The sequence below is a fragment of the Pyrgilauda ruficollis genome, unplaced genomic scaffold (assembly GCF_017590135.1).
Source record: "Pyrgilauda ruficollis isolate IOZ18807 unplaced genomic scaffold, ASM1759013v1 scaffold11, whole genome shotgun sequence".
NCBI lineage: Eukaryota > Metazoa > Chordata > Aves > Passeriformes > Passeridae > Pyrgilauda > Pyrgilauda ruficollis.
The window spans coordinates 7,862,817-7,881,583 of record NW_024509210.1 but is presented as its reverse complement, the minus strand read 5'-3'; the positions used below and the strand labels follow the sequence as shown (position 1 = coordinate 7,881,583).

At 38.7% G+C, this 18,767-nt stretch overlaps 1 protein-coding gene across 1 annotated transcript in view; it reads left to right on the top strand.

Moving 5' to 3' along the window:
- RET (ret proto-oncogene) overlaps positions 1-18,767 on the top strand; it is a 73,460-nt gene that overhangs the window by 31,231 nt on the left and 23,462 nt on the right. The window contains exons 2-6 of the mRNA XM_041474661.1: positions 9,978-10,229; positions 11,824-12,117; positions 12,597-12,838; positions 13,877-14,078; positions 14,539-14,738. Coding sequence (XP_041330595.1) covers positions 9,978-10,229; positions 11,824-12,117; positions 12,597-12,838; positions 13,877-14,078; positions 14,539-14,738 — 1,190 coding nt within the window. The remainder of the gene's footprint in view (positions 1-9,977; positions 10,230-11,823; positions 12,118-12,596; positions 12,839-13,876; positions 14,079-14,538; positions 14,739-18,767) is intronic.

Below are 18,767 nucleotides of genomic sequence, written 5' to 3'. Positions count from 1 at the left end.
TGTTTCATGAGAAGCATTCACAGAGAAGTCAGTGCATCTGAGTCACGTACCATGACTTTAAAACCCAGCTTAGTTTGTTGATGACAATGTTTGTAGTGTGTGTGGGGGGGTTTTAAGGCACAGGTGAAGAAAGGCACATCTTAATGGAGTCACCCAAGTTTTTAATTTGCATTTCTGTGGTATTCAGTTGAAATCTGAACTTGTGTTTTCATTATATGTTACAGTCCACTAGCCTGTGAATATTGCTGCCTTGATCAGGAAAGAGGGGAAGCAGAGGAAATGAGGTTTTTTACTGACACTTAAATTTAAAACATGAGCTCTTGATGAAATAGTGCAACAAGCACCTTTGCAGAAGACTTGTAAAATCAAAATGCCTTGATAAAGTGTGTGTGGAGATACTGTGCTGTACCGAAACCTGATCACTTCTTTGTGACGGGAGATGCCCCTGGAGGTATTTTCAGCTCATGGACAGAGCAGAAAGCATCAGTTTCACCATCTGAGAAAAATGTAAATGTATAAACTTTGTGTTTCAATATTCTTTTTGGGTCGGGCTGCCTTGGAGCTAATTGCTGAAGGATGATAGCCCTTCTGTGTCTCTGGGTCTGTCACTTACAGTTTGTTTGTACATCAAAAACATGTAATCAGAATGACTGCTCTGGTAGTCTGAGTTCAGAAAAATGTCAGCATCAAGGACTATCTGTGTGCATCAGTGCAAACCAGGACTTGGTGCAGACCTTGATGTAGAAGAAATAGCTAATAATTAAAAACAGTAAGAAGTTACCTGACAGAGAAACTGCAGCCTAGCAGCATTGGCAAAATTATTATCAAAAGTGACTCTATGTATCAGAGAGAAAAAGAACTGTTGGCAGTGGAGGGTGTTAAACATGGGGCAAAGTTTTAGCTGTTACAGTAAAAATGTTTGTAAAGTAAAAAAGGCATTGAAATAGTTATGAAATATGTTAAGCAAATTCAGTCTTTAATAATCAGATGAGGATTGTTTTGTGTGTGTGCTTGCTTGGCAGTCCTCTAGCAAGGGACTGGGCTGGAACCCAGAAGTTCACTTAAAGGAAAATAAAGCTCTTGTAAAATCCTGTAAAGGCCCCTGCTATTCCAGATTTTACTGCTGCTTTTACTATTGTTTCTTTTAGACTTCTCTAGTTGATTCCTGTCCTTGTCAATGCTGTGATGTAGTTTGTGACTGTCTCAAAGGCAGTAGAGAAGAGCTGTCTAGAACAGGCAGCAGTGCCCAGCACATATCATTAGTGGTCTGTCGGCCCCTTTCCAAGCCTTGTCAATACAATTCTGCCCTTCTGCTGACAACATTTATGCTTTAAGACAACAGCATAATGAGTAGCTACTGTGTGGTAATGACTGAAAGTCCCCAAAGGAGAAGTTCTGTTTTATTAAACAGAGATGTTCACAGTTGGGAATGTATTTGCCAGAGTGTCTTAAGGAATTAAGAGATTCAAGTGAAGGTGTGTCTTAACAGTACTTTAGTTCTTATATGTATATGCATTAGAATGAGATAATAAAGTAAAAAAAAAAAAAATACAATAGCATAAGAGCTTATGTTCTGCATTTGATTTCACAGATTGCCTAAAATATAGTCATCTTAACCTAAAATACAGTGATTAAACCAAAATGCTCTGTTAATTCAAGACAAAACTAAATAAATCAATAAACAAATAAGCTTGCAATTGCAGTGAGATTTCACTTCCTGGACTGAAAAATTGAACTGTAGGCTCATAGCTCCCTTGAGTGTTTGGAAAGAGAATAGCAGCTCTTAATAACAGAGCACTTTGCTGTGAGGGTGGACGTTCATGTTGTTACCATTTTTCTGGCAACTTTTCAACCACCAGCAGCAAAAGTTTTCATTGATTGCCTCCTGCTGTAAGGCAGTAATTATACTGCTCTGTCTCTCTTCCATGAGCTGCAGGAATTGGAGAAAATAAGGGAAGCTAGAGATATTAGCTATGGATAAAACACAATTCAGGCTGAGCTATTTCCTATTTTACTGCATGGGGTCAAGCAGGCTAATTTTTACACATCTGCACTAAATACAGAAAATAGGTTTTCCAGTGCAACAGTGGAGAATCTGAAGTAAAAATTCGATCCATATGCTGTAAAGTCATCCACTCCCTAAAAAATGAGAAGGTATTGCATGCAACTTTTCTCTGAAAATCAGACTCCTCTGGCCACAACCCAGGGTCACTGGTGTTGATCAAGAACAATTAAACGTTGTGCAATTATCCCAGATTGGTCCTGTTACATTTGGCCAAGGTTCTTTTAATTGTTGCAGTCCAGTGATGCTGAGGAGAAAGAAGCTATTTGTGAGAAATATTGCTACTTGTTTCACCTGAGCATGTTTTCTCTCTGAAGGTGGCTTAGGGAGAGGAAATGGATGGAGGTGTTTGTGAACTGCACTGAGCTGTCAGAAAGTGATCCCTTATGTCTGACTTCATCTATTTATAATTGACAGGAAGACTTGTGTTCATTTTGGTGATGCAGAATCAAGTGCAGCTGGAGGAAGAGAAATGGGGAAATTTGAGCTTAAGTAGTAATGGAATGCAGGAGTTTGTGCATATACAAATCTTTGTCATAAATCAACAGTTAATAGGTTGTCCTTCATTTTCATGACTTGAGATTGTGAAAATGTAGTACTCTATATTTATTAAGGAATCAGCACAGTGATCTAGATCTGTATCTTAATGTAGGAAGTGTATTGTGATGCTGATATCCTTTTAACTAAGATAATTAATTTAAACTTATTTGTCTTTGCCTTTAAGGATCTTTTCATCTTATCAAGTATGCTGAACAATTTCTGCAGATAAGTGTCCTGTGATTTATTTTTATGTTTTATGAAACAAATCTATTTGGTTGCCAGTACTTTGTTCTCCAAATTGCTACTATAATGTTTACCTTCTGTGTGAGCTCAGCATTGTTAGAGTAAATACATGTGAAAGCTAATTAAAGTATAACAAGGATTTAGAGCATTTGTGTGTCACTACATTATTAAATGAGGATTTTATGGTTTTGATACAAGTAGTGTGTCAGTTTTAGCACAGAACAATGAGACACATGCCACCGGTCTTCTCTAGCTTCTCATTATAGCAATGTTTACATACGCATAGTACATAAACACGTTCTAGAAGGCACATGAGATCATACAGAGAGTAAATAAATTCTATTAAGTGTTCATTCATATAATTTGTGCTGCAATACAGTTATTTCCTTGTCTTACATTTCAGCTCTGTACTCCTACAGAGCAAAATTACATCCAGATAGTCTCTAACAATTAAGCCATACTGTAAAGAAGAAGTATTTAATCACACAAATGAGGAGAAGTGGCAGAATCAGGATTCAAAGAATTTTCAGAAACCCCTGCCATCTCTCACAAGAAGCTTTCCATGCATATTAATTTCTACAAGGGATATTTTAAGTTCTACTAACCACTGGTATTTAGAACAATGAAGCATCGAAAATTTGTCTTTTTGCTAAAGTGATAAAATACCCTAAAACAAACAAGATTTTGTAAGAATGCAAGGGGAAGGAAGCTTCTAGCCTTTGTGGCATTGAAAGAGGAATTTTTTCAAACTTATATAGAGGTACAGGCTCTGGAAGGAAACTGTAGGCGCAGGTTTGACCTCAATCTGATCTCACAAGTGAAGCTTCAGTAGAGGTGCTGTCCTGTTCTCTGGTAGGTCCTGAGCTGCACAGATTTTCCAGTCTTGAATTGAGACATAAATGAAAATCTTGGCAGTTCTCACAAATCAAAATTAATTTCTTTTTGATAAATTTAGGGTCTGTCTTTGGTCTGGACATTTTTTGTATTTTTGTTCAATATGCCTGATACAGGAAACAAACTTTTTGTCAGATCCATCTTTCTGCTTCACCATGTCTGTCTTATTTTCCTATACCAGAAAATGTTTGTCATTTTGCTGACTAGGGGAGTATTTACTACTATATCTAGTATAATTATATGTTGTATAATACTATATTTGATACAATATTTGATATAATATTTCTTTCTAATTAATTTCTATATTTTCAGTCTAAAATTCGGGGTTATTTTCAATATGAGTGTGGGAATCTGGTGAGAAAAATCACAAGAGAGGCAATTAAGTTAAAGCAGAGCAGTTTAACAGATCTGGAGCATATTCCAGCTAAGGACTGTTTCTGCTTACCATCACTTCATACGGACCTATTTTCCCTGGAGGTACCGTGTTCTGTAGAGCACATGTGTTTCACTGAGGCTGCTGGTACTGAAATTTATTCTGTTGTTCTCCAACTATTGTGCTACATGCAAATGTACACAACAGGTGACATTCAGCAATTATCCAGCTCCCTAAGTTTGACTACGAGCACTGTAAGAAAATTCTGGTATGAATCCCTACAGTGATCTTTCCCCAGTCCACTCTAACCTAAGCTCCAGATGCGAAGCTTTGTGAAAAGAAGGAAAAAAATTCATTTTCACTTTAATACAGTTTTGTTGTTCTTGGGTTCATACCACATCTCTTCCAATTTCTGTAGCGATCAGATAAAAAAAGACACATCTAAAAGTAAATGATGTCACACAGCTGAGCTGTGTAAATGGCTTGCTCGTCAATTGGGAGAATGCCACTTGCTCTCTGTCACTGTTGCAGTGACTCTCAGACCCATCAGGAGTTACAGCCGGGCAGGAACGCTGCAGCCTCAACAGCTGGTGGCAGAATTTGACTGAAGTTTTTGTATAAAACCAGGAGAAGTTCTGTGACTTGTGCTTGTGTCAGAAGCAGCATGCCCTGTGTGGTGTCTGGGAGCCTGGCTCACCCTGGGGCCTGGCTGGGCAGGCAAAGGCATCTCCAGATCCCAGTGCCCCCAGCTGACCATTGAATCCAAAGTGGTGTTTCTAGCTCTGCTGTTCCATACTGCTTTTCCTAAATTACAGATTTTTTGGTTTATGAGGGCGAGTTTATTTCCTAATTGCTTAGAAGGGAATTAAGTGGGCAAGTCCTTTAATTTAAAATATGAAAGTAAGTTTATTTCCTAATTGCTTAGAGACTAGAAGGGAATTAAGTGGGCAAGTCCTTTAATTTAAAATATGGAAGTGTATTACGGGCCTTGTTCTCTGGTGAATCGAACATTGGGTATATTAATACTAGTGATGGAACATAATGGCTACTTGTCAGAAGTAAAGATAATTATTTCAGGAACACAAAACTAACCTTGACAGATAATTGCCTGTTGAAATCTGATGCTGTGCACAAATGGAGGTTTATTAACAACAGACTCCCATGTTCATCTGTTGTATCTTTAAATCCTGTATGTTACATTGGCAGGGCTATCATTGCATTAAAAGCATCTCCCTCTTCTTGGAGATGCATGTCAATTCTGGATTAAAGATTTTGATTGCCTGGGGCTGTTCAGTTCTAAATAAACTATTTTGTTGTCCTCCAAAATGCTGAGAAGCTCTGAGTAAATTTTGTCAGATGTGGGTTATATAGATGTGTACTACTTGCTGAATGAAAAACAACCGTCATTTCCATTTTGCTGATTTTTTTTTCCTTTTTTCCTTTTAAAAAAACCAAACTGCTGCTATTGTTTTTAAATGTGTATTTATCCAGCAGACACCTTGAGATCTGTGAAGATTTTTATTTACTGGAAAAAGTATACTAACATGCACTAGTGACAAGAAGTTTGAAGGTAACAGACACTTGGGCTCGAGATAGTTTTCAATTGCATCAGTAATGAAACCCAAAATAACTTAGCGAGTAATGTTGTATTTCAGCCATTTGAAATTTTTAAGTCAAGAGTAAACTTATTGTTCAAATGCATCATGTAACCTAAACCAAGCAATGGTCACTCAAACTTTGAAGTTTGACTGTGAACTTCATAAGACATCTGCTAGTTCAAAACTATTTGTTTGAAGTCTGTAGTTGTACCTTGAAAAATGGTTACAGAAATTGTTTGGGAGAATGCCTTACAGTCAAGTCTTCTTCTATATCTAATAAAAATTTCCTGCTCCTTCTTTTTGTGGCTAAATGTTAAACAGTATTCTCTGTAATCAAGGTTGGTATTAAGAATATAATGTTGCTGTAGTCACTTTTACAGTTTTCATCAAGAGCCGTTCCCTAAATGCTACTGAAGACAATAGTGGCAAGTATAAAAAGCACTATAAACGTATAAAGTTTTGTAAAGCAAATTGTGTTCAGAAAAAAATCAATTTGTATCAAAAAAGGCATTATTTACCTAACCATTCATGACTGGAAAAAAGCCACATGAAAAATTGCCTTATTTCAAAAGGCAATCATGAAGGCTTCAAAGTACATATAATCTCATTTCTCTACTCTCATTTTACCTGCTTTCTCTCCCTGAACTAGAAAACTGCTGTCATAACTGTATCTATTTCCTGCAGGAGCTATTAGTTAGTAGCATTACATCCGCTTAAACGTGATCACTTTTCTCTTCTGTGTGTTACTGATATGCTATTATTATCCCATAATATTGCGCATCCATCAGAGCTTGCCATGTTTCCTGTGTAGTATGGAGAGCTGAAGTTCCTCTAAAAAAATATTCAGAGATGCCACAATATTTTAATGATTCTCTGATGCTACAGAGCACAACATTCTTGTGGTGCATTTCAGGCTTATAACTGAAAATTTTTCTCTGCTTTTAATTCCTAAGCAAAAGCACTTTAACCATCAGTTTTGAATGTAATCATCTCAATTCCTCTTCATTTAAATGGCAGATTCATTAAAAACTCCATCTGGCTTCCATAGGAAGTTTGCACAAGTCCTTGGAAATGGATTTTTTTTTTTTTTCAGGACACAAGGAGCTGTGGCCAGGATTAGAACCTCTTCCTCCACTTGCCAGATGGCAAGTTTATTGAATCTGGTTTTAACTCACTAGGGCCTAAAGGAATGAGCACACCTCTGAGAAGTGGGTGCTACATTTCTACTTCAAAGGTCTCCTTTAAAATTAGCCTCCAAAGATTTATATGCACAGAGTAGTTGTGACCTGGGCAGTCTGCTGCATATCTCTCATCTCTTTCAGTGCTGAGTCAGAGTGACACAAACCACTTTACAAAATCCCAGACATTTCACAACACTGTGTGAATCTTGCTACATCAAATTTTTATATAAATATATATATTTATATCTATAATTATTTATTTTACAGTGTTGTAAAGACTCTTACTTCAAATACTTGTTTTCTACGTAAAACATGAAAATTTGACGTACACACTGGTGTCACTTAAAACTGGCCTTGGGTATTGTCCTCAATATGGAAGTCTGCTTTGTACTAAAAACTAACACTTTTAATTGACATAATTTAGTTTAATCAGTTTTAGGTTTGAATTGAATGGAAAAAGAGCATGTGTCTATTTAAATATCTTACAGCAGCTTTTTCTAATTTCTTGAAGTGGCTTTGAAACTTGTGAAATACATTTTCAGCTAATTAGTGTGTAAGTGCTAAATTATTTTGTTAAGGAATCCTCCTCTCTTCAAAATATAAAACGTTGTTTTGCATTCCTGTTATATACAGAGAAATCAGATTTTTTTATATTGCAGCATTTTTTCCCTTTCTTTCTGACAATGGAGAAGACTTCTCCTGTGAACTGATGCCAAAGAACTTCAGAGTCTGCAGCATCAATATTAGCCTTTTCTTTCAAAAGCAGAGCAGTGGGGATGCTGACTGTGCTGAGATGTAGTTGTGTGCCAGGTTTCAGGCATTTAAGTGGCCATGTCTGTCATAATTACTTATGTGCTTGGTCGAACACGACTGTACCTGCGTGCAGGGTGAGCCCTCATTTGTAGATCAAAGCATATAAAGATTAGCACACTTGTTTAAGGTAAGGAAGCACATAATTGCGGCTCAAAATTCTCCATTTTTCTCCCTTTCCACTTCCCATGATACACATTGATATTGTGTATGTATACTCTGTATTTGCTCCTTCTGCTGGAGGTGATTTCGTATCTCTGCAGTGGTGCTGGTTCTTGTACTGCATGATGCGAGCACACAGGACTGTTCACCCCAGTCTTGGAAATAAGGAAGTAACAGCTGCTGTTGTGTAAGCCTCATTTGTATGCATTTGTGAGTTGAAAGTAATTTTTGTAGTCTTCAGTAGTGAATTTTCAGTGTTGAATTTTTCATGAAGAAATTTTCATTGTTTTAAAATCAAGTTTTTACACAAAATACCTCAGGGGTGTCTATTTACTTGCACTGGGACTGGGCTTTTTATTTGGATAGCACCTTACTCCTCTTGTTACTGTACCCATTTGTTAGGAGTTGTAGCAGCACATATTCCCCAGGTTTTCCTGCACTTCAAAAAAGACAGAGGGACTGAAAAGAATATTTGTAATTTAATACAAATATTCAGGAATCTTACTTACAAAGAAGAGAGGGTGATAGCGCCAGAATCAAAAGTAATAATTTTTTTCTGGATGGAGAATGTCAAGAATTAATGCTTTTCTAAAACTCTCAAAAAGACTTTGGTTTCGTTCTCTTTGAATTAATTCCTTTGGATCAAATTCGCCTACCATATTACTTTAACACTTTATTCATATATTGCAAAATATATGTAGAAACAAATAATGGGCCTCTGAAAACCTGATGGATGTAATTGCATCCAGGGGTACTGATGATGTCTGAATCATTGCAAGGTACAATGGTTTCTGTGGTATTTCTAAATGAAATTAGAGGTCTCTTGTTTACAGTTTGTTTGTGGTGCACTCCATTCAGTAGAACAGTGTATGGATCCAATACTAACGCAGAATAAATGTGTGCTACAGCCTGATGGTATTTTGAAGATGTTTTTATATCCCTGATTTTACTTGTGCTTACCATAATTTCCAGTTGTATCTGGCTTGATTTAAGCTGAGAGAGCTTCGTATTAGTAACATATGGAAGTTGTTATTGTTTACATTTGTTCAGCAGATGTGTGAGCTTTTTATATGCCTGACTCCTTATCAATTGGATTAAGTGATGCATGATTCTGCAGTATTCAAGTTGGATGAGAGCAAGCACTGACTGTCAGTGCACGTAAAGTCCAGGAGTGACAGTTCCAGTATTTCAGTCTGTGCGAACATCACTTTTTCCCCTCCTTGCAAATCAAGTGTTCCCCTGTAACCACATTTGCAAGAAGTGAAATTGGAAAGGAATCACTGCAAACAGGTAGAGAGGCCATTGCACAGTGACCTGGTGGGGTGAGATCAGCTGAAGAAACCAGCACCGAGGGGCAGTTGAGCCCTCCTAAATGTAAATGCCTTCAGTGCCAGCGTGGGAAATGATTGGGTCAGTCACAGTCATTGTACTAAAAAAGAAATGTACGTTTCCATTCTCCCTCACTTCTCAGCTTTCCCATCTGTCATATTTAAAATACTTAAAATGCTTTCAGTATTTTTTAAAGGACTACCATTTTCTGTACCAAAAGTATCATGCCTGTTTAGAAAGGGGGGAGCCAAAAAGACTCTACAAGAGGGGTTTTGTGTAACCTCAGGAAAAGTGTGCAAGCTGTTGATAAATTTTTTTGTTTTCTCTCAACAGAGAACATGTTTAAAGGCTTCTAAAGTGTGTGATTTCATCTAAGGTTTTTTTTCCCTTCTTTGAATATCATCTGTGAGGTGATGGAGTTACAACTGAGAGCACCAGATAGGAACTTAAATAGAATTTGTCAAGCAGAGCTTCCTTAAGTGTTCATCTAAAACTGGGCCTTGTCTACAACAAAGCAGTTTTGCTTTCAAAAAGCAGTTAATATTGTAATTGAGCATAAACAATAGGCCATATTTTTGGTGGCTATGTCCTTGGCTTTAGTGAAGTAAAACTGTATTTATTTACAGCAGATGAGGATCTGCCTTTTTCCACATATTTTTTTAACGGTTCTTTACTTCTTAGAGAGTGAAACCTTTGTTTCTTTGGAAACACATCTATTAAGAAAACACCAGTGCAAAAATCATTTAACTGGACCTGCCTCTTCCCTCGTGTGCCTTCCTTTGCAGTGGCCTTGGGTCTCTACTTCCCCAGGAAGGAGTACTTGGAGAATGTCTACATTGACGAGCCAGCGGGAACGCCGCTCCTGCGCATCCATGCCTTGAGGGATTCACGTGAGGAAGTGGCCCACTTTCATCTGTGCCAGAATCTCATAGTTCCTCGAGCAAGACCACAAGAAAATAATTTGTTCCAAATTAGAGAAGAAACAGGACTTCTCTACCTCAGCAAAAGCCTGGATGGAGAGGACTTTAACATGCTGTGTAAGTATGAGAAAGCCAGCTTTTCTTCTTGAGGTATCTGTTCTTAAAGAAAAATACATTCAGACAATGAGATCTCTCCATTGGAGTATGAGCATCAAATTCGAAAAAAACATATCTGACCTTTTAAAATGAGGAACCAGACCCAGAGAAATCCACAGCAGTATGCCAAAGCAGATGCTGACCTGGGACAGATCCCATTGCTCACACTGGGAACTCCAATAGGGTGGGACAGTTGCATTGCTGGAAATATTTTTTTCTGTGTTTCACATCTGTATAGGTCACAGCTTTACGCTGAAATTTACAGTTTGTTCATTTGCTGATGAAAGTTAGACCAGCTCCATTGTGTTAGGGATTCCAAAACAAATGCTGTGAGAGTGACTCAGATTCTTACGTAAAAGGTCCTTGAATTCTGGTGACTTGGTTCACAAATTACATTTGCATATAACACCAAAGAGCTCTTAGAAGAAATGGTTAATTGTACCTCTCTCCCTCTCTTAAGATTTGGTTTTGTTAGAGAAGCTTACTGTTGAACTACAAAAATTCATTATCTCAGGGTTTTTTTCTCTTCTTTTATGCTCTAGCAGCAAATTGGTTTTGGTGATTGTGATCTATGAGGAAATCAGTTATCATTAGATGGTAAAGGAGGAAATGGATGAGGAGTTAATGGCATACCACTGTGATCAGTTGCAGAAATTTTACTGTTGAAGAGAGTCTGTAGTAACTGTCTTCAGTTTGTAAGATCCATATATCAATACTACCTTCAGACTTAGGTACCTTGATGTTGGAATTTTCAACTTCAGACACTTAATGCTTTATTTTTTAAGTGCTGAGTGTTTGATATTTCATCCATTTTTGGTGCTTGGCATTCATGTATATCAAATATTTTGCTGAACAAAGGAGGAATAGCTACTTAACACCTGAGAGCCTTGTTTTGTTCATACAGATCAAAGTGGCCTAGAACTTCTTTTCAAGTGAGTTAGATCTCTGACAGAAATATTACTGTGCTGTCTGTAGTCAAGCCAAGGGAATCAAAACAAGGCTTGAGGATGTATTAGTAGATGCCACAGGTTGATTTTAACTTTGATTTTATCTTTTGTCCACCTCTTCATATTTGAAAATGATGAAGCAGTCTGTTCTCTGAACTTAGACAATTTGGTCCATACTGTTGGAATGCTGTGACTGAAATGTTCGTCCTGATATGGATTTGTCCTGAGTATCTGTTGCTGTCTCATGCCTTATTTTTCTTGTTTTCCACCCTGCTCTGCTCTAGTCTCTTCAAAAAGCAGTCCTATCAAAGAGCTGATTACTGACAGTGACGTGTTTTTATGTCAGTGTCTTACAGACAGAATGCTGATACTGGTTTTGAGAGTCTATAATGCAGAATTGGTGCCAAGCCCTACAGTTTTAGGCTTATTTGGATTATTAAGGTATAAGGTCTTCTCACCATTCATCTGGCATATTGAACAGCTGCTTTGCCACATAATAGGATTAAACAATCATTTATAGAATAATGGACTAGGGTAGACTATAAGAAAAAGAAATGTTGGCTTGTCTTCTGTAAAATATTTCTTATGGTGATTTCTTCCTCCTGAAGCTGTAGGAAATTGGATGCCATTATCCAAGGTGATGCTGTATGTCTTCCTTTCATCCCACCCTTTCCAAGAGAAGGAATGTGACTCTGCTACACGTGCCACGGTTCTCCTCTCTTTGATCAATGCCACTGCACCAGCTTGCAGTTCCCTGACAGCAAGGCAGCTTTGCTTCACAGAAATGGATCTCTCCTTTCAAATCAAGGAGAATAAACCACCTGGTACATTTCATCAGCTCCGGTTACCCTCAGTTCATCATCTCTGTCAGAATCTCAGCATTTCCTACAAATTGCTTGCAGGTAAAACTAGATCTGAGCTGCTCACGTACTAGCAGTAGGTTCAAACAGCTGCACTGTTAAAAGATCTCTTCTGTAGTAGATCATCTAGATTTGATTCTATAAAGGAAGTTCCTTTACAAACCTAAACTGAGCCTGAAGATTTGCCTTTGAGATATATAGAGGAAATGGGAAGGAGGACTATCCTCTTCCCTAAAGAAAAGATCAGTTTTAGAATTTTATATCTGCTAAAAGTAGACTGAGAATATCCTGAGCTTTAAATTGTGCTACTTCTAAACTGTAGAATCTTCCCATATATTCCGTGCTTTCTCCCTATGCTAATATAACCACACAAGTTCCTTCTTGTTTCACTTCTGAATCTGTCTTTTATTGTGCAGTCATGCTGTCCAAATGGGTTTACTGAACTGCAGAAAAGTATTAAGGCCATCAGAGCCCTATACTGGGAGGTGACTGTGGCTGTGTATGTTGTGGCTGTTTTGCAGCTGAAGGAGCTCCCTTTCGGTACAACGAGAACACCACCAGCGTGCGGGTGACGCAGCGCCTGGACCGGGAGGAGAGGGAGAGATACGAGCTCATTGCCAAGTGCACCGTCAGAGAGGGGCTCAGGGAAATGCAGGTTGAGGTGCCTTTCCTGGTGAATGTGTTAGATGAAGATGACTCTCCTCCCTTCCTTCCCAATGGCACTGATACTGCAGATGCTGTTGTGGAGTTCAACAGGAAAGAGGTAATGTTGGTAATGTTCTCCTTTACCTAGTCCCTGAAATGTGAGCACAGCAGTGGGAGGCAGGACTCCTGGGAAGCATCATGTTCTGCCTGGGTAATGGAGCTTGGCAACAAGCCCATCGCCATACCATGCTCTGCAGATCTGTGATTGTAAAATCCTGTTTGTAGGATTCCTTTGCCCCAACTTATGTCTTACTCAGATCCCAAAGAAAGAGGAGTTTGGGTTAGTGATTAAAGAGCGTGAAGAAATTTGAGGAGTTTCCAAGGTCAGGATGGACATTTGTTGAGTCTGTGATCAGTCTGGGTTTCTCCTTACTGAGCTGTGCTCTGTTTGTTATGGGGTTGCTTCCCCCAGGGGATTAAAATTGTGTTGTTAGAGCAAGTGTATGTGCATGCCTGTTTCATACTTACAAATCTATGTAATGTATCAGGACTATGTTCTGAACATTTATTAGGATGCTGTAGAAGTAGTGGTTGACTTCTACAGACAAACCGCTGTACCTGTGTAGTTTCCAGGCTGTTAATGAGAGCTCCAAGATCTTGGTTTAATGGTGTCCTCCCATTTTTCCCTCGCTGTGCCAAGCTGATCTGTCAAGAAGTCTGAATCTCTGGGTGTCTTTGGTGCCCCTGCACACACACAGCCTTTGCTTCAGTAGAGAAGTACAGATGTGGGCTCTTTGGCTCTTCAGAGGAACAGTGACCCTTTTTAAGTCAATGGTATAGAGAAGACTCTTTGTGGGGGGCATAAATGATGTGTGTTTCATGAGAGAACTTCTGTTTCCTAACAACAAGATCTTTTGGTAGTCAATTTTCCCTTCAAAGTACATTTTGAACGTATTTGTGTCTGGAAGGGACTGATTTTAGGAGTTTGCTGCCATCTCCTGACTAGAACAAGTCTTGACGAGACACTTATGAATATATTATCCTGGGTTTCATTGAAAGTTGTAAGGTCTTGTTTGACCAGTATTTCAATCTCCAAAACAGTTATCAGAAGAAAGCTTCAGGTCATTCAGCAGTGCCATTTATTGTTTCCTACCAGGGCACTGTTCTTTCCACGCTGACTGTGTATGATGCAGACACCACACCTATTTATCCCCTTGAAAGCAGCAGAAAGAAATACACAGGAACCATCATTACTGACGATCCCTGGATAAGTGAAACATTTCGTGTAGAGCACATCTTTGATGAAATCCACTTCAGCCCAAATGGCAGCCAAGTGAGGGGAACTCGGCACGAGTACAGTAAGGACTCTTTCTTCAAATAAAGGAGAAGTTGCTTTTTAGTAGTTGACCAATAAGCTCTTGAATTTTTCTGAGCATTTTGTAAGTATTGAGACAAAGCTGAGATATTTCATGTAAAGAAAACACTGAGTTTTAAATACGTACTGGAAAAGTGGAACTTGCGCATCTCTGCAATAGGGAGTGTATGGGACGATGATGATGATGTTTAAACTGATAAGCAAGAGGTTTCAATTGTAGGATTCTTGTCTTGGTAAATAGAAGGGAAGAAGGCCTCCCAAATATCTTGAATGACAGAGAGCATAAAAACATATTTCATATTTAACTTGCCTTCTATTTCCTATTAGGAAACTTGGATATGTATAATTAAATTTGGTACATCTATTTTTGTTGGGCTTGCAGTATTAAAAGATGCATTTGCAGATAATGTGGGTTGCTAATAAACAAATCTTTTCCTTTACAGAACTGGTACTGAATAAAAGCATTTCAGTCACAGAGCATCGTTCATTCCAGCTGGATGTTTTGGTGAATGACACAGAATTTCATGGCCCAGAAAGATCAGTGATGCTTCATTTCAATGTCTCCATCCTCCCTGTCAGCATTCAGTTTTCAAACATAACTTACCAGTTTACAGTGAACAGAAATGCTGAACGTTTTGCACAAGTAAGAACCATGTTAATTATACACCCCCTTTCTGATGGAGCTTATGAGCTGGATCACTGGGGCTAAATGTGTTACCTTGGTTTTAACTGTTTTAAGCAGAATCACTGAAAAATCTGTTATCATTGTGATTGTTGCTGGATGTAGGAGGTAGTAGTTAGGCTGGGCACTACCTCTCCCACCACATAATAACAGAGGAGGAGCCACACATGGAAGGACTAATGGAGAGAAATAACACGTTGTGGACAGGAGGACTTGCAGCCATGAGTGGCAAGGGCAACAAAAAAGGAATTTGTCCAGCTATTGGAGTCTCAGTATGTTAATGGCTTTTCTTTAGTAATGGCTAGTTAGTAATTCATGTGTTTCCTAATTTAACCCTTGTTTTAGCTTAATCACCACCATTGCCATTAATAATGCTTTCCAGAGACACTTTCTAACAGGTTGACATTAGTCAGGTGAAAATTACGATGTAATTCCTATGAAACATGTATATTAATAAGGAACTAGTTCAATGCAATTAATATTATGAAAGTAAATATTAAAAACATCAGTGATGAACCCTTTTGGGAGAGCTGCTGGAAAGCATGCCTTGTAAGTATTGTAGAAGAGAGGAGGACTGAGATTAAAATATGGTCATCCCAATTGCAGAGAAAACCAAATCATTAGAAGAATTTTTAAGGAAGAATTAAGCTTTATGAATCTTTAAGCCTCTGGCTAATTTTAAAAAAGAAAGAAAAAGGGAAGTTAGATACATTGCATGTTATTATATCTAATCTGATGAAGTGCATTGCAGCTTGATAGCTCTTCAGAGTACAGAACAAGCTGTTCTCTGACAAGGGACGTTTTGTCCATAGTCTGCACTGAATATACTAAATAAGAAAAAGGTACCACATGTGCTCATGTAGAGGCCTCACTACAAAAGCTACTCCTTTATGACACTTCATGATGCCTTGTGGCTGAAATTTTTCAATTTGCAGTCGGTTAGAAACTTCAGAGGATAGTCTGTTCCTTTTGTGCAGATCAAATTATTTCTGATGTTAGGTTTGAGGCTTTTGTAGCACCAGGCTGTGGAAGCTTTACCCTCGCCTGTTGCCTGGGGATAGGGTGAAACCTGGGTTTCCCCCAAAAGAAATAATAGCACAGGTGTGTAAGACACTCATAGTCTAACCCTTGCATCTAGAACTCTTGTATCTGTGTCACAGCATGACTGCAATTGAAAGAAATGTGGACACTTACCTGTGAGGTGTGTATGAATTTAGATTAATGAGTTGGTTGGGTTGTTTTCTGTGTGCATGTTTTTATATATAGGTGTATGCATACAATATTACCGTGAATGAATGAGTTCCAGATTAAATTTGGACAACCATGGTTATCTATGCGTACCCTGGATTGCTCAAATACTTCAGTTTTAAAATCTGGGAGTATGTGGATTTTTAAAGTTTTAAGGTGCAAAACCAAAAAAAGCCAGTTGAATTTTAAAGCTACTGGTGTGGAACATTGTTGTGAGAGTCAAACATCTGAAAAGGAATTTTAGGATCTTCGAAAACAGTTGCATTTCACACTAATTGTGCAGTTTCACTGGGTGGCAGTAGTAGCAGGGGTGAAACTGTTCCTGGCAAGAGCTCCAAGTCTCCGGGAGGAGATCTTTTTCTTTGTGCTGCTTAAGCACAAATTCACAAAGAGATTTTGTTCTGATTCTTGAGCAGTGAAGTGCAAAACTCATCCTGGCTCTGGAGGTGGTGTTCTCAGTTGGTTAAAGTGTCATCCACTTACTTCTGAAACTGGGTTTGAATTTACAGTGTGCTCAGCTTGGAGCACAAGTCAGTGTAAGCAGCTTAGTCCCCAGCACTTCACATTATTAAAGTTGGCTGCATAATTAGCCTTGATGTGCCAGAGCAGTCAGGGGAAGTACTGGGCCAAATCAATATGAAGGCTGAACTGTCTCTTGCCCTAAGGAAAACACAGGAGCGTGAAGGAATTATTAACTGCTGGGCTGATGCCATTTGTCTATTTGAGCAGCTAAATGAATTGAATAACAGAAGCACGGCCTGACAGTGCAGGCTTGCCCAGTGGCATTTAACTTATCAAAGGACTTAAAGCTCTATTGACATTTACTGAGACAAATGATGAATAACATTGGCTGAGATTTTTAGAGAGGTTATATGTCCAAATGTTCCTGGAATTCAGTGAAGAGGAACAGTATCATTATCCAGACTTTATTAAACATTGGAACTTGAAATATGGATTTTTCTGTTCTTATTTCTAATGGTATTTTCTGTGTTAACTATTGAGAGTCTTGCAAATTTGTAGGTTCCTCCCCTGTAAGCTGATGTTACATCTGACTGCCTTTTACCCTGGTTACTTGTTTTTTTCACCCTCATGGGAAGGGGGAAGTAGCTGCTTTTATCTTTTTCCTCTGGAGTTGTGCTCTGCTGCACCTGAGAGCTGAGCTGGCTCCAGAACTTGTGGAGCAGAGCAAAGTTAGGAGGTTGGGCTTTCCTCAGCAGAATCAGGCAAAAAGAGAAAGTCTATCTTCCTCATAGAAATTTCTTGAGGGAGGCCTTTATAGCTTCTTCTCTAATTATATGGAGGAAGCAAAACTGGCCAATGTGCTATTCTAAGGAATAAACTGGCTGATCTGCTCTTCAGATTTTATGGGGTCATCTGAATTTGTGGGGTCTTCTCCAACCCCAGTGAAGGAAATTGCTGTGATCAAAAAGGTGTCTGGAAAGAGCAGTTATGGCAGAGTAGGCAGAAAGGGCAGTTTAATGTGGTCTGTGCAAAGGTTAGTGCCATGGATCATCGCTGTGTTCTCCTCCTCAAAGGAGCACCATCTGAGCAGTAGCAGAGCACTGCCAGTTGCAGTGCAGCACCAGAGCTGTGCTGACGTGCTTCTGGAAGGGACATGTCTAGACCTTGTGTCTAGACAGAGTTTATGAACAGTGGAAATCTTGTCGTCTTCTTCTTCCTGCCAGTCCCAGCATGTTGTACAGAGGAGACAGCCAGAAAGAAATGTCCTTGCTTTTGATGGCTTTCATAGTCATTCTGTGTTATCCTGCCACCTAAAATCCCAACAGGAATGGTGCCAAATGACCCATCAGTGATGTGAATGGCAATAAGTTAGATGAAGTGGGATTATCCTATAACAAAGTATGCTTCTAGAACTGCAAAGGCTTCTTCTCTGACTTTCAATAGTCCAGGTTCATGGGAAGAGGTCTTAGTACACAAAAACGTCTTTGTTTTATAACATTCTTCAGTAAGAATGCTGGAACCAAGATGTACAGATATGCTTTTACCAGCAGTGGTGTTTCTTGAAAACATTTCTTAACTGCAGCATTTGAAAATAATCCATCACCAAGTTCCTTTCAATAACACCCCACCCTTCACATTGTGGTTTTCCCTGCAAAGAAAGCCAATGCCTCTGGGCCTGATTGAAATCCCACTCTTGTAAATGGAAAAACCAAAGTGAGCTTTGGATCAGTTCCTACAGGAGCTGGACAGGAGATGGAGCTTTACATTCCTATGCTTCTTAGATGATGTGTTTTAGACTGAGGAGTGTTCTAGCCTAGGTTTTCTGGCACAGAGAAGTTCAAATGTGGCAAACCAACATATTTTCATTTTTAGATTAAAATGTTTTAAAATTACAAATGAGAAACAATGAGGTTCTTATTCCTTTTAAGGCCTTCACAGAGCTCTTCTGGCCAGAAATTTTTGACTGTAATATTATAAATATTACGTAATAGCAATTTCTACGTTATTTGGAGAGAGTCTCAGCTTTGTTCATGCTGAGCTCTTTGATTTCTCAAGGATGACAAAAGTTTTTTTCAACGATCAGCCTGGGACAGAGCAAAGATTGAATTCAGAATTTCCCAAATCTCAGGGTCTTGTTCTCACTGAACACTGCTGCCCATCAGCAGTAGGCACCAAATACCACTGAGTATGTGTCAAGGCTTTTTGCATTTTCACTGCTAGTTAATGATTTACATCTTGTTTTTACTGAGAATAAATCACATTTAAAGGATTTACATACTG